Source organism: Schistocerca cancellata, chromosome 9 (assembly GCF_023864275.1).
Source record: "Schistocerca cancellata isolate TAMUIC-IGC-003103 chromosome 9, iqSchCanc2.1, whole genome shotgun sequence".
Taxonomy (NCBI): Eukaryota; Metazoa; Arthropoda; class Insecta; order Orthoptera; family Acrididae; genus Schistocerca; species Schistocerca cancellata.
This window is the reverse complement of record NC_064634.1, coordinates 370,783,522-370,805,523: the sequence shown is the minus strand read 5'-3', so window position 1 is coordinate 370,805,523 and position 22,002 is coordinate 370,783,522. Positions and strand designations below refer to the sequence as shown.

At 40.8% G+C, this 22,002-nt stretch overlaps 1 protein-coding gene across 1 annotated transcript; it reads right to left on the bottom strand.

The window, feature by feature from the left end:
- Window positions 1-5,863: 5,863 nt before the first annotated feature.
- Window positions 5,864-11,367, bottom strand: LOC126101427 (trypsin alpha-3-like). The gene is made up of 3 exons (XM_049912087.1): window positions 11,219-11,367; window positions 11,002-11,119; window positions 5,864-6,349 (listed from the first exon to the last, which is right to left on the bottom strand). The coding sequence occupies exons 1-3, from the start codon at window positions 11,365-11,367 to the stop codon at window positions 5,864-5,866; spliced, it is 753 nt and encodes a 250-aa protein (XP_049768044.1).
- Between the last annotated feature and the right edge of the window lie 10,635 nt (window positions 11,368-22,002).

The window sequence follows — 22,002 nt, the reverse complement described above, 5'->3', positions numbered from 1 at the left end:
TTCATGGAGACGGTTGCGAATGGTCCTCGCCGATACCCCAGGAGCAACAGTGTCCCTAATTTGCTGGGAAGTGGCGGTGCGGTCCCCTACGGCACTGCGTAGGATCCTACGGTCTTGGCGTGCATCCGTGCGTCGCTGCGGTCCGGTCCCAGGTCGACGGGCACGTGCACCTTCCGCCGACCACTGGCGACAACATCGATGTACTGTGGAGACCTCACGCCCCACGTGTTGAGCAATTCGGCGGTACGTCCACCCGGCCTCCCGCATGCCCACTATACGCCCTCGCTCAAAGTCCGTCAACTGCACATACGGTTCACGTCCACGCTGTCGCGGCATGCTACCAGTGTTAAAGACTGCGATGGAGCTCCGTATGCCACGGCAAACTGGCTGACACTGACGGCGGCGGTGCACAAATGCTGCGCAGCTAGCGGCATTCGACGGCCAACACCGCGGTTCCTGGTGTGTCCGCTGTGCCGTGCGTGTGATCATTGCTTGTACAGCCCTCTCGCAGTGTCCGGAGCAAGTATGGTGGGTCTGACACACCGGTGTCACTGTGTTCCTTCTTCCATTTCCAGGAGTGTACATCGAACGTTAAAATTTTTGTGGTATGACATACTTTTGAGAAACCAACAGTTATACGTAAACACGCAGAGAATACAAGGATACCGCGCCGTGTTCTGGCGGCGGCACATACTCAAAGCAACAGTCAAGTCTGCGCGCCGCACAAGGCAGTCGTTGACCGCAAACAATTACTTCCTACGTCACGCGTACCTACAGCTGATCGAGCGCTCAGTGCGAATGCACTGACAAGCGTAAGCAAATACACAGTGTAATTTCTCCGAATAAATTCAGTATAAAGCTATAGTGACTTGTTAAATTATGTTATTAACGTTCAGTATTTTTCAGGATACAGTTGTATAAAATATTCAAGAACTTCAGGTAAATTCTGTGTGTGTCTGAAGTTAAGAGGACTCGCTATCGAGAAATTTTCAGGAAGAATGTAATTTCGAAGAAGAAACTAATAAACTAAAAAGGTAACTATTAATTGAGTTTATTTTTCAGGTAACATATTTCCCCTTAGGTACGTACTTTAGACGTAATTTGCTGCTCGCGAATACGTGATTTATACTTTGTGTTAACTGATTTTGACAATGATTGATGAATGAACAGGGTTGTTAATTATGTATATTATGCATCGCTTGGCTGCACTGATTTTCCACTGATGTCACATTTTTTTTTTTATTTTGTGCCTGCTGTGCTTATTTATTTAAATTATAATTATCACCTGATTAGTTGTGCTGATATGGTCATGTATGTAGGTTACACTTTGTGATTTATCTGCTTGCGCCTTCATGTTTACTTATTTAGATTACATATGAACATTTGATTTGCTATGCTGATATGATGCTAATGACCTGTTTATTATGTAAGATATATATTTGCTGCTTTTCGTATGGATTGCATATTTGCACATTTCTGCTTGTTGTCATAACTATTCTTTAATTTGGTATATATAAATGCTGATATACGGTGTATGAACATAGAGTTTAGGTCACCCTATGGTATTATTTATAGATTGTTCGCTTGGCAGAGCCTCGTTGTAGGGATTGTGCTTGACATTCTGTTCTCTACTGGTATATTTACTCGCTGTTGCATGTTTTGCTTACGCTTAGTGCCTTATATTTTAAGATAAGAAAATGAACTGCTATAATTCTACGAACGACATTAGTACAAGAAACTTCTTTGAAGTCACATGAGCTGGAGGTTTTATGGAAGCCGTATAAATGTATGCTAATAGGAAGGAAGATAACGACATGACATACCAACACTAGGTTTAGGCCATTGACAGTTATTACACTGCATTATTCGTGAGCAATTGAAATAGTAAGTGACACTTGACACAAGAAATACTCCACACGTTTGCTTCTGTTTTGCCATGATTCTTGAAGTGGTGTACACACTGTGAAATATTACGATTTATTCATTCAAGTCTTATGTGATCTTTCATACTACGTACTTGCACCTACTTACTGAAAGTTATCCAAACTGAAGGCTGTTAGAGGTCATGTATGCATTTCTTTTATTTTATGATGGACAAGGAAACCAAAGTGTATTTTATAATTCATAATGAATAGAAGATTTGGCTCAGGTGGATTACACAGAGGTTGTGTGTGGGCATTGTGTCTTCGGATTGTATGGGATGATGAATTGAAGTTTGCACTAGGATTTTATCTGTGCTTGTTTGAGGAGACTGACTAGAGGAAAGAGTTGTTATGGAAGTGAAATGATATTGGTAATAACGTTTATATGTATCGATGTATTGAAGAGGTATTATTGAGGTATTGAGATTGTGTCAAGTTGATGATTATTGGAGTTTTGGTGGACAAGAGGTAAGGTAAATGATATTGATGATAAGGTTTATATGTATTGGCATAAGAGGTATTATTGAAGTATTAAGATTATGTGATGATGATGATTATTGGAGTTTTGGTGGATAAGAGGTGAAGTAAGTGAGGAGCATTTTTTGTTTGTTTGTTGGTCTATATGGAACAAGGAGGATGAAGACGGCAGACTAGGACACTCAAGTGGAAAGAAGATTGTCTACACACACACTTTGTTAAATCAATAAGCAGTATATACATTTTTTTTGGGAGAGGAAGTAATTGCACATCTTGGCACACTGGCAGTTGTTCAGCAACCGTACATTTTGATCTGGCTTGGCAAACATTGGTCTTGACATGATGACTATGACGTCGACTAACTATTATTGACTGTTATACACTGTTACCACTACTACTTGATACACATGTTGAACATCAAATTTTGACAGAATTGCATTTACACAGTTAACACTATTCAATTACACAGTAGTACTTAAATGTGGATGAAAGATGAGTGAGTGTGTTTTGTGTGTTTCCCTTTCCTAATCTCAAATAATTGGTACCGACCTAACTCCTAAATATTATTTTACTTGTTTGTTGTGGCTTGCACTGACACCCATAAATATTATAGGTTTATTGATATTTGTGTATTTGTAATAGTTAATATGACAATTATCTGATACCATTTGTGTGTTTATTATAATTTGTATGTTTAGTGTAAGAGCATTGATAATAATTTTGTAAAAGAAATTGTGTGTGCCTTCAAACTGTTGTTCGTGCTTGCACCTATTCAACATTGCTGGGTGCCACTTGGAAATGTTTAATTTCTGCTGATAAACTCTGATGAACTGTCTGATTAGTGATAGTGAATATTATGGACTGTTACCTGCACTTGTTCAACATGATGGGTGCCACTTGGAAAAGTTTAATTTCTGCTGATAAACTCTGATGAACTGTCTAATTAGTGATAGTGAATATTATGGACTGTTAAGTGCACTTGTTCAACATGATGGGTGCCACTAGGAGATGTTAATTTGTGCTAATGAACTCTGATGAACTGTCTGATTAGTGATAGTGAATATTATGGACTGTTACCTGTACCTGCTCAACAATGCTGGGTGCCACTGATGGACTGCTTCTACTGAAATGATGTCACTTGTTGGTGTCTGCACCTGTTCAACATTGCTGGGTGCCACTGATGGACTGCTTCTACTGAAATGATGTCACTTGTTGGTGTCTGCACCTGTTCAACATTGTTGGGTGCCACTGATGGACTGCTTCTGCTGAAATGATGTCACTTGTTGGTGTCTGCACCAGTTCAACATTACTGGGTGCCACTGATGGACTGCTTCTGCTGAAATGATGTCACTTGTTGGTGTCTGCACCTGCTCAACATTGCTGGGTGCCACTGATGGAACTGCTTCTACTGAAATGTCACTTGTTGGTGTCTGCACCTGTTCAACATTGCTGGGTGCCACTAATGGACTGCTTCTACTGAGATAATGTCACTTGTTGGTGTCTGCGCCTGCTCTCCATTTTTGGGTGCCACTGTAGAAGCTGTTTAAATACTGCTGATGAAATGTTATGAGACTGCTATTTGCACCTGTTGATCATTGCTGGGTGCTACTGTTGGAACTGTCAACTACTCTGAGGAGTTCTACTTGTTTATTGAACTATTGAAAGGATTTTATGTGAAAATTTGTATAAACTGATTTTTTGTGTGTTTACTGTTTATGAAATGTTGTGAGATACTTACCTGCACCTGTTCGTCATTTCTGGTGCCATTGATTGAATAATACTTATGTAAACTATTATGTGAAATCATATGTATGCAAGCATTTGTATTCCTTACTGTATTTTATATATTAGGTTATTGAAGGGTCAGTGCAAAGCCAAAATTTATCTAGTTATGTGATATTTACTTATTAATATTATCTTTTATTTTTGTCTGTATTATTTTGGACGATTTTGGTGGTATTTTTACCACCAATGCTGGCAAAAATACCATCAAATTCAAGCCCTTGGAGGAGGGGCATATGAAAGGTGGCTACACTGAGTCACAGCTCCAGAGATTGCGCCAGAGAGTATTATTTAGCCGCCTCCACTGGCAGTTCTTGTCGAGAAGTCGTAGTGGGCAGTGCTTGTTCAGAAGTGGTGGTTGTTAGTGCTTTGCTGAGAGGATGTTGATAGCTGTACTTTTTGTGGCCATGTCGTGTGCCGTTGTTTTGATGGGCTAGACAGCAGATGTTGTTCGAATGGAGATTTTGTAATGATCAGAGTGGACTTTTAGTCAATATATATGAAGGTAAAAAAATTCCTTTTTTTATTATTTCAAAGTCTTAAACAATAATGTCTCTCGGTCACAGGTTCAGTCAACAAAGCATCTGGCTCGTGTTCTTGTATCAGACTGTATTGTGGTTTCTATGTGCAGTCATAGTATTTCTGTTTTTTTTAAATTACTTCAGTATAAATGGTGTTTATAATATCTGGTCTTATTGAGGAAGAACCGTGCCAGATGTGTACGTTGAATCACACTTCCACACACAGAACAGTTACGCTTGTGCTTTGTTGTTTCGTAGGTTTTATTGTTGCTGGGGACTTAATTAATTAATTGTGTTAACGGAAGTTTTGTTTCATTCTTTGTTGTTATTCTATGCAGTCAGATTGCGTACTAATACTAGTCAGGGTCAATCGGTTAGGAGACTGCGTAACCGGACAGACAGTAAAATTATTTGCATAATAATATTTAATTAAGCCCCCATGCAAGTACTTGACCAATTTTGTACGGTTATTTGTTTCTTTTTACGAAAACTGTTTCCATTTAATGTCGGTAGAATGTACCTCCTCATTTGATTGCTACTTTTATCTCGATACAGCGTACTGACGAAGATCAGAAACGACATGTACCATGAGGCAATTCAAGATTGGCGCTCTAATGGAGTTGCCCTTATCAGCTAGCCAGAGACATTCATAAACGCATACTTACAAATGCGGGAAACTGAAATATTAGCAGCCGGCCGGTGTGGCCGAGCGGTTCTAGGCGCCTCAGTCCGGAACCGCGCGACCGCTACGGTCGCAGGTTCGAATTCTACCTCGGTCATGGATGTGTGTGATGTCCTTAGGTTAGTTAGGTTTAAGTAGTTCTAAGTTCTAGGGGACTAATGACTCAGATGTTGAGTCCCACAATGCTAGAGCCATTTGAACCATTTTTGAAAGATTAGCTACTTTCTGACGTACCTGTATTCAGTTGTCACACAGCACAAAATAAATAATACCTCAGCACTATTAACTTGCAGGAAGATTAATTAATATCCCGTTCATTTTTTAACGTGTGGATAAAGAAATTTTCCACAGACAGTTGTCTGTAATTCGAATCCTGTCTTCAGTGTACTGTCCTCAGTCTGCAATACTTCCTACGGATCGAAAGAAATACGAGAAAATAAAATAAACAACGAAACACTTACGTTGCTCAGATTCTTTATTTAAAAGGGCAAAGAATTGCACATAAACATTTTGTTCGCGTTACATATACCAGTGATGGAACCCAGGACAGTAGAGAGCCCAGAGTCCTTAGACGCCAGATGCAGATCGGATCCAGGAACGCAGATTGCCGACGTTGGCGAAGACACCGGGGGTGGCCTCGCACCTTGAACTGCCCAGGAGACGATGCCCACCTGGGTGCTTCCGCTGACCAGCGGACCACCAGAGTCTCCGCTGCAGACGCTCTTTCCGGCCTGGCCGGCGCACACCATGCGGTCGGTCACAGTGTTGATGTTGGCGAAGGTGTTCCTGCACGTGTTGCGGTCCAAGATGCTGATGTCCACCTTGAGAAGACTGTTGGCGGACGGTACGTCGGTGTACGTGGCTCCCCAGCCAGTCACCGTCACGGCGAGACCACCTGGTGGGTCGTAGTTGTCACTGGCGAGGCCAACCGGCTGTCTGTTCGAACCCAGCAGAGATCCGGACACCTGAAAATCAGGAAAAAAACAATGCACGTGTGCTACATCAAGTGATGTGCCTTCTGTAACATAACATGTGGGAAATGAATATGAGTATCTTAAAATATCATTCTCAGTGTATTCAGAAGACGGCATTTCACGACAGGGGACTAAGTGTTAATCGCTGTTTTCGCACAAAATTAATCCAGTTAGCATATATGATTGTAATCATTAACTGTTTCACAAATACACTGTCCCTCTTCAAAAGTTAGAGAATGTCTAAGGAGGACTTTTCAGTATTAAGGTTATGAAATCATCATCGTCAGTATTTTGCCCAACGACAGGTGTTCAAATGAGCTCTCCTAGCAACTCTGTCATTTGTTACCCTCTTCGTTTTCCCATAATTGTTTCCTATTCTGGTACTATCTTCCATCTTTACCATCTGCATCCTATACTTCTTCCATTCATTGTTTCTTCCATAACGTCCATCAATAAACTATCTCTTCTCAGCAAAGCCCAAGACAATTTTATGAAGGATACCATATTCGCTGCAGACTGCAGAAATTATTTATTTCACGATTGTAGTTTCGAGCTTTGGGCCATTCTTAAGTGATACTGCAAATTATTTTGCTTCATCATCAAGTCAGTTTTTAAATCCTGCGGCGAATATGACGTTATTTAAAAGAAATCTACATGACTCTGAACCCTGATCATGAGAAGTTATCCCAAAGCCAACTATGTTTCTTCTTCGTTAATATCCTTAAAATTTGTTTCTCTCTTTCCACATTGTCAGTTCTCACTTTGTCTACTCATTTTATCCCTTCTATCTTATTCAAATTTCTCTTTCCTCCGTGTCCATCTCTTGGCTCCATATAATGCCATGCTCGAAATAAAGTATTTCGTCAGTCCCTTGTTCAGTTCCTTGTCGATACACCCGCATAGGAACCTGTGGTTATTTTTTAATTCCTCCTTAGCAACGCTCGTATGCGTTTTCGCCTCATTATTAAATCGCATATCTTCTGTGATTATGCTTTCCAGATATTTGAAAGCGCTAACTTGGTCTATATGTTCCTACTATAGCTTTTTAGTTCTTATCACCATGCATTTTGTCATTCCCTTCTTAATCCTCCCGAATTCCTTATGGATCTCATTTATTTCTTTTCAGTCATACTACTTTCGTTGTCTGACATTAACGCCTCATCATCCTCAAATCGAATACATTCTGTCCTCCCACCAGCAACTAACAGTGGTCTTTTTTTGTCTCAAACATTTCTGAATAATAGGCGCCATACAAATGTTAAACATTGTTGTGGAGAAAACAGTATTGTGGACATACAGCAGGCTTGGCTCTCTCCCATTCAAATTTTGCGTTAGGATGTCATCGCATTTCCGCCGCGCGGTATTAGTAGGGCGGTCTTAGGCGCTGCAGTCATGGACTCTGCGGCTGGTCCCGGCGGAGGTTCGAGTCCTCCCTCAGTCATGGGTGAGTGTGTTTGTCCTTAGGATAATTTAGATTAAGTAGTGTGCAAGCTTAGGGACTGATGACCTTAGCTCTTAAGTCCCATAAGATTTCACACACACACACACACATCTCATTTCCAATCTGTAGACGTATTTTGTATTGTAGGTAAATATTATTAATCTATCATCTATCCTTACAGTCGACTATCCCTCCCATAGAATGTACACTAATTTATGCCACATACGCTATCAAAGGCTTTCACCAAGTCAACGGAAACAGTATAAACATCTCTTCCAGTTTGAAAGTATCACTCACCTATAGTTCTCAATTACAACTCTTGTATCGTTCCCTCTTCTAAAGCCGTACTGTTTCTTTGCAAACCTTTTTCCAGTCTTCCGTGAATTCTTCCATTCATCACCCTTAGTTGAACCTTTGCTTAGTGGGAAATAAAATTAACGGCTCTAAAATTGTAACATTTCTTGATATTTCCTTTCTTCACAAACAGTGTCATACCTTTCGAGAGAAAGTCATGTGGCAATTCGTCAATTTCATATATCTTATTACATAGACCAGATAACTCTTTCACAGCACTATTCCCTCGGCTCTTAAACAACTCTGCCAGTAATTCACCAATTCCACTTCCTTTATGATTCTTCATCTCTCTTACAGACCCTTGCACTTTCCCTTCCAAAAACAGTATCCTTTCTCATCTTCTGTGACTCACGTCTTCCCTTCTAATTCAGTAGGAGAGGGTATAGCATAAAAGATCAATGACAGCAAAAAAAGTCTAGTGAACATAGGCTATAAAATGTATACATTATGAGCTATTTTGAATTTTTTGTGGGAGGAGGTAGTATGCACGAAAACAATTCTCTAGTAAACATTGGCATAAAAATGCATTCTTTAACGATCGCAATACCAAGAGAGTAGTGTACTTTATCCCCAAATTTCGAAAATATTGTTATTTAGTCATGAACTTTATATTTCAAATTTTTGAAAAATATTAGTTGTTTTTAACTATTTCTTATAATACATTCAAAAACTGTTCAATATTTGTTAAACTTAAACCAAAAATTTAAGTCTGAGTAGCGGGTTTGAGTTTTCGGATCACTTTAGTGTTCAGGACCCTTCTTACACATATGTATATCTTTAAATAATATGTTAAGAATAAAAGTCAGCGTCACTAACGAATTTTTTATTTTTAAATTTTTTGTAGCGGTCATAAAGGACCTCATCATACGATGTACACGCTACAGAAAAAATGGTTGCATTCATAAGACTGCGCTACAGGATATTTTCAGGTTCTGGACGCTACTTATGGACTTGGAAAACTGTACATTTTTAAAAAGCATGATGTTAATAAAAGTTCATAATAATTAACGAAATTAGGTTCCCTTTCTATTTTTTAGTCGTGGGCATAAACAACAACCTCCTCCCCCCCCCCCCCCCCCCCCGCACGACAACCCTGGAATTTCCAACGGTTCAATTTTGCATTGTTGTTAATGAACTAAATAGGACCATTTCAGGAAGACTGCTGGAAATTGCAGAGGAATGACGGCTGGTGCTTCAACAGGCAAAACAGACAGAAAGTTGTCAGTCTTCCGACTGGATTGATGTCTCCGCCCTCACACACACACACACACACACTATCACACTATTTCCTCCCGCGCGCCTGCCTCTTCATCTCAGAGTAGCAATTGTAACGTACGTCCTCAATTATTTATTGGATGTATTCCATCCGCCGTCTTCTACAGCTTTTACCCTCTACTGGTCTCTCTAGTGCCATGGAAGCTATTCCCGGATTTCTTAACAAAGTCTTATCATTCTGTCCCATCTTCTAGTCAATGAATTCCATGCATTCCTTTCCTGGTCGATTCTGCAGAGAACCTCCTCATTAATTACCTGATCAGCCCACCTAATTCTCAACATTCTTCTGTAGCACCACATGTCAAATGCTTTGATTCTCTTCTGTTCCGGTTTTCCCACAGTCCATGTTTCACTACCATACAACGCTGTGCTCCAAACGTCCATTCTACGAAATTTCATCCTCTGATTAAGGCCTATGTTTGATACTAGTAGACTTTTCTTCGCCTGAATGCCCTTTTTGCAGTGCAACTCTGCCTTTAATATTCTCCTTGATCCGTTCCCCATGGGTTATTTTGCTACCTAGGCTACAGAACTACTTCGAAGTCCCCAATTGTGATGTTACGTTTCTGTATTTTCTGTTAAGTCTCAATACTTTCGTCTTCTGCCATTTACTCTCAGTCTGTACTCTGTACTCATTGGACTGTTCGTTTGATTACACAGATTTCATACTTCTTCTTCATTTTCACTGGGGACAGCAATGTAATCAGCCAATCTTGTAATTGGTATCCTTTTACCTTGAATTTTAATTCCATTCATGAAGCTTTATTTTGTTCCCATCATTGCTTCTTCGATTTATGTACTGAACAGTAGGTGCGAAATACTGCATCCCTGTTTTATACCCTTTCGAATCCGCTTAGTTCGTTCTTGATCTTCCTGTCTTATTATTCCCTCTTTGTTCTTGTACATATTGTATGCGAACCGTCTTTCCCTACGATGTACCCAAATATTTCTCAGAATTTCGAACGTCATTCAACATTTTACGTTGTCCAAGGCTGTTTCGGAATCAAGAAATCAAATGAAGCATTTCTTCTATTACCGATGGTTTTTTCGCAGTTACCATTCTTGGATCATTGTTTTACATTCCAACGTCTATGATTGCCCTTTATACAGATGTCCATTCCTCTTCAACTGAACTGCCTACTGAGCTATTCGTTATCTCAGTGTCTATAGCCTAAGAGATCTTCAAGCGTATCTCTTCAATTCTTAGTACTTCCGTATCCCACTGCCTTGCGCCATGATTCTTCCTGGTCATTCCCTCAAATTTCACCCTTCTCTGTATTGCATGCTACTATCGGACCACCGTCACCAATCTGATTCGTTGGCTGGAGGTCCGTGACACATATACGTGCTACTCATATTTACAAAACGCTCACGCGACAGGCTTCAATATGGGGAGAAAATGATGTTGTAGTCAAAGAACAGAAGAACTATATAAAGAAAATGAATTTTTATGAGAAACGTGACGGCATCATGTGTAACACCAAAGAGAGAGGACCTACCAACATCTTCACTCAGGTGATCTAGACAATGTTCAGATGTTGTATTAAATCTAATTGAGGCATTTACCACACACCTGGACAACGGCAACATAGTAGTCCACGGTGTTTTCGTTGTACGATGCGTGCATGTAGCCAGAGCTGGCGCTTCTGACGAAACCGCCGCTGCCACGGGTTGAGGTGCCGGCCCGGAAACTGATCAAAGAGAGACTCATGCCGTCCACACAGTGAGCAGCCGTCAGCGCCCAGTTGGAACTGATGATGGATGCTCCACAGATGTGCGAACCGCCTTACTGGAAAGACAGTTGCCACGGGTAGTTGGCTATGTTGGCAGAGGATCCTCCAATGATGCGGCCATTACCCTTGCTCCACAGCCTGGCCGGAGTGGGCAGAGCTAGAGCAGAGCTCAGCAGGAACACGAAGAAGATGGCCAGGCGCTGCATTGTGGAAGTTGTGACTGCCAGAGCGTCCGTCCTCACCCTTTATATACCATTATAACTGCAGACATAGATGGGGTCGACGATCTTCATATATCGTTTGTGCAGCATCATTATCCTGATAACGGCCAAAATAATTACGTTCGACTTATGAAGTGATTATTTTCTCACAATTGTGGTCATATTATTCAGTCACGCACAGCAGGAGTGATATTTTATCTATCTGATGAGTCCTTGAAACGAATGTAGATGATGACGGTGATTGGGAGAGATGTTCTACGTTCTGCTTGATTGGTTCTTGTAGCATACGGTAATTTGTCCACTAAGTGTATGATAAATGTCTATTAAGGGAGTACATAACTAGACCACATAAATGCAGTTACTGTATAATCAGTCACATTCTGTAAGTAGCTCTTAATAATTAACACACAGCACTGTATCTTGCGTTCCTTCAACATAGTGTCCTGTTGGACTTATTAGTAATACATTATTGATAGACCTTAATATGGACATTGTAAGCAGCAGTCTTAGGTTACTCGCAGATGTTGCTGTCGTTTATCGTCTACCAAAGTCATCAGAAATTCAAAACAAAATGCAAAACGGTTTACAAAATATATCTGTATGGTGCGAAAGTTGGCAGTTTGCCATCAGCAATGAGACGTGTGCGGTCTTCCACATGGAGGGGTGGGGGGGGGGGTGTCACGATAAACGAATTAAATTTAATGGCCGTAAATTCAGCTAAATACCTAGAAATTGCGGTTATGACAAACTTAAACTGGTAAGAACACGTACAAATTATCGTGTGGTAGTCGAAGCAAAGTCTGTGCTTTATTAGAAGATGCAGCAGATCCACTAAATAGATTGCCTACACAACGCTTGTCCGTAATCTTTTGGCGTACTACTGCGCGGTGTGGGATCCTTAACAGATAGGATTAACGGAGCACATCAAGAAAGTTCAAAGAAATGAGGCACGTTTTGTATTATAGAGAAATAAGGGAGACAGTGTCACCGACATGCTACAGGATTTTGGGCGGACATCCTTAAAAAAAAGTCCTTTATCGTTGCGGCGAAAAGTTCAACCTCCAACTTTCTCCTCCGAAAGCGAAAACGTTTTGTTGACGCTGACCTACTTACGCAGAAACGATCACCGTAATAAAATAAGGGAAAGGAGAACCCGCTCTTCCAGATTGGAACAATAGAGAACTGTTGTAAAGGTGGTTCGATGAACCCTCCGCCAGGGACTTACGTGTGATTCGCGGAATATTCATGTAGATGCAAATGTAGATGTACGATATGTATAAACTTACAACGATGTATTCTGCTGTTTACGACTGGATGCTTTTCCGTTAGAAATGAGTTTCGATTCATAAAGAAGTGAAGTTTATTTTATGTCGAATAAAACTTTAATTCCAAATAAAACTTTGGCGGATTTCCGGTAGATACGCCTTCAGACATTGTAACATCTACTCAATATAATCTCATTGCAACCGTACGTTCGGCTTCTGCATATGCAAGTTACTGCTAATTACACGCACACTGAGGAGACCATTGCCAGTCTCTAACACAGACGTGTCTTAGCAGAACAGTTATAGGGAGAATTACAGATAGACTACCGTCACTATAAAATCACGGTTGTCAAAATGTTCCGTTTGTGCTGATTATTTGTGAATGTAAAAACTGACCTCCACTTTACAACTTATCGGCAGTGCAAGGCAAATATGGTACAAAACACCAAAACCGTTGACTTTGGGACACAGTCATACTACAGCCAAATACACCACTGCAGCAGGTGCATGAGTATTATGTCGAACATGAGTAAGCTGTTTATCAGACACTATGCATTAAGGCTGAATTTTCGGGTTAATTAAGTTAATCTTTTAATTTAATCTGTAAATTTCATTGTATAATGTAGGAGAAATTCTCAAATGGAGTTTGGTATATATGTGGAAAATCCTTATGCACGCTGTTTTCTTTGTTCTACACTTACTTTCTTTTTAACTTTGCATTCTGTATCCCTAAGAATAAATACTACTGATTAAGATAAGTACCACAGAAGGGCCCCGTTCTGTTAGGAAAAAATGCATCTATGAGGGCATATGAAAGCAGCGTCTGCAAATACGAGAATTTGGGAGACTAGCTGAAGGATGAATCCAACTCGTAGTATGACTTTAAAAGGAAATAATTATACTTTAGAATGTATGATACTTGGTTCTTAATCGTAAATCCACGACAGTAATGCTCGTCGACTGATGTCAAAGGGGTTAATTGTTTTAATAATATACAACTGTTATTTGAGATTTCTCTCTTAGAACTGTTCCTCCTGTGTCATTTAGTTATCTGTGTATACTTTTCTTTACAAATGATAGCTTACTTTGATCCATCCAGGACGTAACCGCCGTTCTTGAGTCAGGGATAGAGATATGCAGTCCTCTCAGTGATATCTGGCAGAGGCAGGTATCGATATATACTCACACGCATGCTGCAACAAATCTCTCCATTATCATTACATCTTAAGTAAGATTTTCGTCTTTGATCAAACTTCTTTTGCAATTGAAATCCTTCCTGTAAAATCCAAAATAATCTAACTGCAAGAACAACGCACAAAACGGAGGGAATTTCAGTAATATTAAGTTTTGGAAGGCAAATTTCACGTATTTTCTACCATTATTTATCTTCCCCCCCGGGGATTCCGAAATTGTGTAAATCAGAACGAGGATCGACATAGCACTAACTCTCAGAAAATGTTTACGCCTTCAAGAAACTTATTCTCATCTTGATTCAATATGTTTATTTACCAATTCTCGCGACAATACTCTGACCTTAAAACCCATTATGACTAGTTTGGACACAATAATTTTATCGTGTTGTAATAATCAGCGGCACGAAACGTTCTCCGGGAAAGGAGATTCGTATGCATATAGCACATAACTGAATATTACATATCTACCAACTGAACTATTTTATCCCAAGTTCAGGGATGTGTACAACATTGACAAGGGTGTACTCTGTGGAGCAAAGAAAGAGCAGCAGACGCATTCACTGAACTATTTCTATTTATTTTATCAGTTCTCAAACTGGTTTTATGCGGCCCGCTACGAATTCCTCTGCTGAGCCAACCTCTTCACCTCAGAGCAGCTCTCGCAACTTAGTTCTCAATTAGTATATGGATGTATTCTAAGTTCTGTCTTCCTCTGTTCTTTTTACCCTCAGCAGCTCCCCCTAGTGATGTGGCCCAAATGTTTCTTTTCCCTCCGATGCTGTGGAGGAGGTCTATTTCTCACCATATCAGTCCATCTAATATTCAACATTCATCCGTAGTATCACACTCAAATGCTTCGAATCTCTTCTGTCCCGCCCTTCCCACAGTCCATATTTCACTACCACACAATGCTGTACTCCAAACTCAAAGTCTCAGAAATTTGTTCCATAGATGAAGGCTTGGGTTCGATACTAGTAGACTTGACTTGCGCAGGAATGACCTTTTCTCCAGTGCTTCTCTACTTTTTACATCCTTCTTTCTCCGTCCATCATGGGCTGTTTTGTTACCTAGTTAGAAGAATTCCTGAGGTTCGTCTGCCTTTAACGCTTAACTCAGATGTCAAGTTTCTCGCTATTCTCATTTCTACTATTTCTCATTTCGTTCGTCATTCTTCATTTTATCCTCAACTCATTATGTTCTTCATTCGAACTATTATAATTCTACTTCCTCTCACTGAGATAGCAGTGCCATCAGCAAATCATATGAGTAATATCCTTTCTCCTTGAGTTCTAATTCCACACTTGAAACGTACTTATATGTCCGCCATTTGTTTATCGATGTATATATTAAACAGTACGGTAATCTGAACACTGTTTGTCTTCCTGTATTATTGTTCCGTTTTGTTTCTTGTACATTATATTACCCTTCTTTCCCTACACCTAACCCCTATTTTTCTCAGAATTTCGTAAATCTTGCACCATTTGTGATTCTCGAACGCTTCTTCCGCGTTGAAAAACCCTACCTAGGAACGTGTCTAGTTATTTCACCAGTCTTGGCTGCAGTGCCACCTGCAACCTCATGTTGACCTTCTGGTGCCCTTACCTTTCCTAAAGCCAATATGATTGTCATCCTACACATACTGTTTTCTTTTCTATTCTTTTGTTTATTATGATCGTTGTCAGAAATTTGAGTGTACCAACAATTAAATTGATTGTGAGACAGTTCTCGGACTTATCGGTTTTTTCTATCTTCGGAATTTTGTGGATGATGTCTTTACTAAAGCCTGATAGTACATCACCAATCTTATACATTATAAAAGCAAAAGTGAATGGTCGTCTTGCTGACACTGCTTTCAGTGATTTTTGTGACTTTGACGGAAAGTTACCTACCCTTCTTCGTTACTTGATCTGAAGTCCACTAAAGCTCTTTTAAATTCTGACTCTATTACCGGACCACATGTCTCTTTCCCATCACGTTATCAGACTATTCCTCTCGCTCAAAGGGGCCTCCAATGTACTCCTTCCACTTATTTCGCCTTAGCTTCACTGCAGTGCCCATTTTTTCATTAGTGAGTGACTTGTATCCCCCTATTTCTGAAATTCCCTGCATATTTCTTTCATTCCATCTTATGTCGATAAACCGAGGTATTTCTTCTCTTATCGATGGTTTCTTTGCAACTACCTTTGTTGTACCTTTCTTTTTCTTTCTAACTGCTTTCGAACATCACGTAGTCTAAACGAATTCCTCCCAGATCTCCACACCTTTAACAAATACACCTCCTCTTCTTGTGATTCTTGAACACAGCATTCGCTAATAGTTGCTGAATATAACGGAGAACTCAATTAGTCTTTCTCTTCTCTCATTTCCATTACGGAGCTCATATTCTCTCGTCAACCTTTCTTCTCCTACTTCCCCTATAACAACATGTCTGTCTTCCATGACTATTAATTTTTCACTCCCTTTGTGTATTGAATAACCCGTTCATTATCCCCATAAACTATCTTTCTATCTTCATCTCTTCCTTTCAGCATCTGGATTTATACCAGATCTGTTGTTGTAGGTTTGATAATTCTGACGATAACAGCCCTAGCACTTAACTGTTCACTATAACTCACTCTCTGACCTACCTTCCTATGCATAACGAACCATACCCCATTAAACAATTTTCTACTGCTGTTCATATATCTTTAACTTATTTGACCATAAATAATTGTTTTTCCCCTTTGAGTTAATTCCCTCCCCCTATATGTAGATCGAGCCTTAACCTTCCACGTATCAGATTTTCTAGCATTCCTAACACATACAAACTTATGACTTTCCACACCCCGACTCGTAGAACATTACCCTTTCATTGGTAATTCAACGTTATTCCCATTGTCACATCGTCCTTGGCAGTCCCCTCCCAGATATCTGAATGGGGGACTAGTCTGGAATTTTTTACCAAAGGGAACATGATCAAGACACTTTTTCAAGTCAGGCCACACATCCTGTGGATACACATTATTTGTCTTTAATGCAATGGATTCCATGGATTTCTGGATCCCTATACTGTGGATCATTGCTGATTTTACCGCCTTTTGGGCGCAGATTCAAAATGTAAAGGCAAGAAATTGCCCAGAACCACTGTCTGCTCCTCCTCCCTCTTGGCAAGGCCTTTGAAGGAAACAGAGTGAATTCTTATTCCAGAAGTCTTCGGCTGCCTTTGCTGATAATTTTTATACAACATTTAAGCAGCTGACGTCTTCGAACGGTGGGCCCAAGAGGTCTTGATTGGTAATCAAAGGTGCAGATTTTTTTAATTACAGAGGGCAAGTTGCCCTCTTGCTAAACACGCTGAGCTCCCGCGCGACACAAAGATTTGTCTCTGGATGGATTACAGGGTACTGGTGTAATACATAGATATTTCGGTCTTTGCAAGTCATACACTTGAAGCTGTAATGTGTATACAAGGTTATATTGTGGTATCAGCCAAAGATCGCGATGCCACACCGATACGACAGCCAAAAGAGATGTCTCGGTGCGGTTCTAATGGTAGATGCCAGGTGGCTCTGAAGATAAGCCCTCTCAACATCGCCGCGCCGTTGCACGGAACAGAGACAAGCTTGGACTCAGCTCTGCTTGTATTTGAAACGAGCTATCATGAAGCACATATCATTATTGAGTTAGGAAGACAGTGCTATTCAAGTCTCAGGTGTTGATGTACTGCTGTAAATGTTGTACTTGTAGTTCAAGAGAAGACTTTTTAATTGTGTGCATAAATTGATACTTTACAGATCAAAGACAATAGTTCACATTCGAAACTCTCATGTGTCAATGGATTCTATAATTATCATTCATGCACTAAAGTGAACATATATTTCATATGTTGTAGTTCCGCTCAACTGTCTACCAGAGCAATCAAAGGACCCACAGTTATGACCAGACGATTGTAGTTACGTCACGTCTTAAAAAGTGGCAACGAGAAGTCCCGCCTAACCCGATCGGTTTTTTTCGCCTGCCGTCTTCCCTGTATGCGAGATGTAAATGTATTGTTCCTGATTGCTGCTGCCCTAAGTTTTCTCATTTCTGCTGCCCTACGTTTCTTCAATCGGGTTACAGTGTGTCTTAGAATATTTCACTATGTATGAGCAGCCACAGGAATAGCTCTAAGCGATACTGGACACTTTCAGGATCATCTGGTTGAACGCCTGCTGCTCACTGACAGCCAGATAACATCTTTAATAAACAAACAAGCAGCACCCCGCTGGTAGCTGCTCCCAGATTTCGCCCATACCACAGCCAGGATGCAGGATGGTCGGACTCAACTGGGCAATCGCAGGCCCACTTCCCTGGCTACAAAATAACAAAGACGCAGGGCAAAGCTTACTTGTTGCCCACCATTGGTCCAGTCGCGGATCGCCTCTGTGTAGTGCACCGGAACTGCTCCCAAGAAAGTCTCGTACGACGATGTTGTCCAGTTAGTGGATGAACTTGTCGTAGTCAAAATCGTAGAAACTGCGCGGTTTTTTAAGCAACAGCCTGCCCTGACGGTCAAACAGTGCAGCGCAGAAATCTGGTGTCTAACCACGCATTTGAACCTTAGACATTCTTGTGGAATTAACAGCAGTGGTGTCAGACATCTGAATGCTATCACACGAAGAGTATCAGACACACTGATTCTCGATGCTATGTTCAAAAGGCTACTCCCTGATATTAAATCAGTTCTTTCTGTTGTGGACTCAAACAGTTGTGCAGTCAACAGAGATTCTTTAGAGCCTCCGTGTATTTCAGTCGTTCAGAGTGCTCCACACGCTCAGTCTCTAGTGAAAATCAGTGTTCAGGTGTTTCAAAATAAAAGTCAGACAAACAGTAAAAGCGGTACAAGTGAAAACTACGGTGTCACTCTCGTGGTAAATGGCGTTTCCTACAAAATTATGTGACGAAATCATGTCCGCAGTGCTTTTTGAAGAGGTTTGGAAGTACTGTTCTTGTCCTAATGCAAATTACGTTCGATGTGGACCCGCCTGCCACATTCAGTTAGTGTGTTCGCGTAGTAAGCAAGGTCCGGGTTTCAGCCGCTGTCACGTGAGAGCCACTGCGGTCGCAGCTACTCTGCCAACAGGTGTGTAAGTGAAGGGCCTCGCCACCCACTCACGCGCAAGCCGGACATCGGACTGCCACTTTTTGTTGAGTTGCGAGTGGAAAAAATAGCCAGTTGGACACTGGTGCTTCTGTCTCCCAGGGAACTAAAGACACGTGTGACAGAACTGCTAGCCCACGTAGCCTATTTCTGACTGCCTACAATCTGCATGAAATTCAAGTCCTTGCCGTGTCTGGTTTGCCAGAAATGTATCAGAGAGAGACAAAGTGTGTCTCTTTTCATGTTCCTTATTCTGAAGACAGTGAAAATATTTTTGTTAGAGATGTTTGATCTGTTCAACCTGTGCATTCAGTACTGTATGTCACAATTCGGTGTTCCTGTACCTCGCAAAATTGTTTCTGACTTCTGTAGTAAGAGTAATGAAATGTCTGAACCAGGTATAGGAAGGGGTAGAGACTTTGAAGCATACGCAGCTGTGAAGGACAATGCACAGCCACGAACTTTTTGTGCACGGCCAGCCCCGTTGCAAGCTGTGAACTGGTCGCTCAGGAGTGCAAAGATGGAGGAGCGAAAGTGGATATTAGTGGTTTAACGTCCCGTCGACAACGAGGTCATTAGAGACAGAGCGTAAGACAGGATTAGGAAAGAATGGAAAAGGAAATGGGCTATGCGCTTTCAAAAGTACCATCCTGGCATTTGCCTGAAGCAATTTAAGGAAATCATGGAAAAACTAAATCTAGATGGCGGTATCCAGGTTTGAACCGTCGTCCTCCCGAATGTGAATGCACTGTGAAAACCAATTAATTGCAAACAATGACCACAACTCTTTCATTCTGAAGAAGCCATCAGGTGGATTGTGTTTCTGTTCTGAATATAAAGCAACAGAAAGCCCGCAACCTGTCATGGATTCTATTGCTCTTCCACATCCAGAAGAACAAATTCACAGACTGGGAGAGGGCAGCAACTTTTCACAACTACATTTAAGAGTGGTGTGTGTAGAACTACCGCTGGACGAGCAATAGTAAAAATTCACTTAGGTTTGTTTGAGTTTCTAAGACTACCGTTTGTAAGTGCTTCAGATGCTGCAATTTTTCAGTGATTCCTGAAAGTGTTAGCATAAACACTTTCAACATATACAAATTATTTAGACGATACTTCAGTAAATTTCTGGAACAGCCGCCCAAATACTACTCCTTAAAATTCTGTTTCGGCCGCGTATTGTGCGGCCATCGTCAGAGGGGTATTAACACTAACGACAATCTGCCTAGCGCTGTTTTATATGCTCCACCACGGCGGTACTGCGTACGCTGGTGACAGATCCTGGTCGGAGCCAAAGAGGTACACCTACACTAGCGGCAATTCTCTGGATTTTAATTACACCGAGTGTAGGATTACCTGCCTTATGCCAATTAAAACAATTTTCCCTATTTATTAAGTTAACTGTTAAACTAATTCTTTGACTTCTTGGAAAATAGAATCCTAAAAGGAAGAAGACGATGTCAAAATATTCACGTCACTATAGTTCAGCAGGTGACCCGTATGTATGCAGTGTTCTGTCACAAACTTGTATAGGTACGGGTCTTTTCATGAAGTACAGTGACATGAAGATTTTATCATCCACCTCTTCCTTTTGGGGACCTGTTTTCAAATATTTCAGAAACATTAGATTAACCTTCAACTCAGTACGTAGGGATGATGGTTTTAATTTGCATAAGGGATGGAATTGCCCTCTCCGTGTACTTAAGTTCCAGGTTAGTCGTCAAGGTGTTACCGCCGCCGAATATACATCGATAAGCAAATCGAATATCTGAACGCTTTCACAACAGGTGGCGCGTGTGTAGGAGTGCCTCTTAGCCACCGACTAGCATCTGTAACCAGCGGACGCAGTAGAGCCGCAGTGGAGCTTATAATGTCACGACAGGCACCTTGTTGTCAGTCTGTCGACTCGTTCCGAGGATACCCAGACGATACACAGCCGAAATATTACTCGAAGATGCAGTGTTTGCATGGCTGCATGACCGAAATTTAATTGATTACACATTACACCGCAAATAGATAAAAATCCTCAGAGTTGGGTGATATTGTCACTGCAGGCTGTAAGCCTGCTGAACATTTAGCTAATTCACAATGCTTGTTCAAAGTTGAATGGTAGCAGTGCAAATCTTAAATTTCAGGGAATGTAGATACCACAGATATTAATTTCTACAACAACGAGCAGAGGGCGCTCCAGAATACACGTCGTCTCCCTCACCACCACAGGGCCATAGAAATGTGGTCGACGTAGAACAAGGGATGGACTCACCCTGACCCAGTTTGTGACCTCCAATTAAGCAGTTAACATGATCTAGGAAGGACACCAGTTCTACGCAAGTCTCTGGTGGAACGTGTCTTTCGTAAATGTCGATTTTGTACTTAAAGAGAAGAGTTTATAATTTTAAGAATCAAATGATGCTGTATTTATTCAAAAACTGTTGAACTAATTCGACACTCTCCTGTGTCGATGGACTGTATAATGTTACCTAACTCATTTTATATCCATATGATAAAGTGAACTAATGTTTCACACATTATGATTGTCATAAGGCATCTCCCAGAGCAACTGAAGAACCAGTGTTATGACCGAAGGATTGTAGTTTCGTCAGGTGATTACATATACAAAATTCATTAACAAATGATATTCTGTTATATCAACAATATTTTTGCAATAAGATGGAAATTTTTTACAAATTTTCTTACATTTACATCTAGCTGTCCTACATTTACAGTTACCTTCCTTTAATTCTGACTATCATTATTGATTTAGAGTTTCCATGATTTTAGGGAAGATGCTTAAATATTTATACATACACTAACGAGACAAAGAAACTGTCACCCGTATTGAAATACAGGGATATGTAAACACACAGAACATGGAGCTGCGCTTCGGCAACGCTAATGTATGGCAGCAAGAGTCTGGCAGAGTTGTTAGATCTATTACTGCATACTACAATGGCACCTTACCAAGATTTAAGTGAGTTTCAATGTGGTGTTATAGTCGGCGCACGAGCGATGGGTCACAGATGATGGTATGTAGACAAGATGC

What these genes read in the sequence shown, in the direction of transcription:
- LOC126101427 (XM_049912087.1), bottom strand. Translation starts at nt 11,367, where the DNA reads ATGCAGCGCCTGGCCATCTTCTTCGTGTTCCTGCTGAGCTCTGCTCTA. An exon ending in CCGTGGCAACTGTCTTTCCA is followed by an intron (nt 11,120 to 11,218) that starts GTAAGGCGGTTC and finishes CTCTTTGATCAG; the next exon opens with TTTCCGGGCCGGCACCTCAA. An exon ending in ACTATGTTGCCGTTGTCCAG is followed by an intron (nt 6,350 to 11,001) that starts GTGTGTGGTAAA and finishes CCTGATTTTCAG; the next exon opens with GTGTCCGGATCTCTGCTGGG.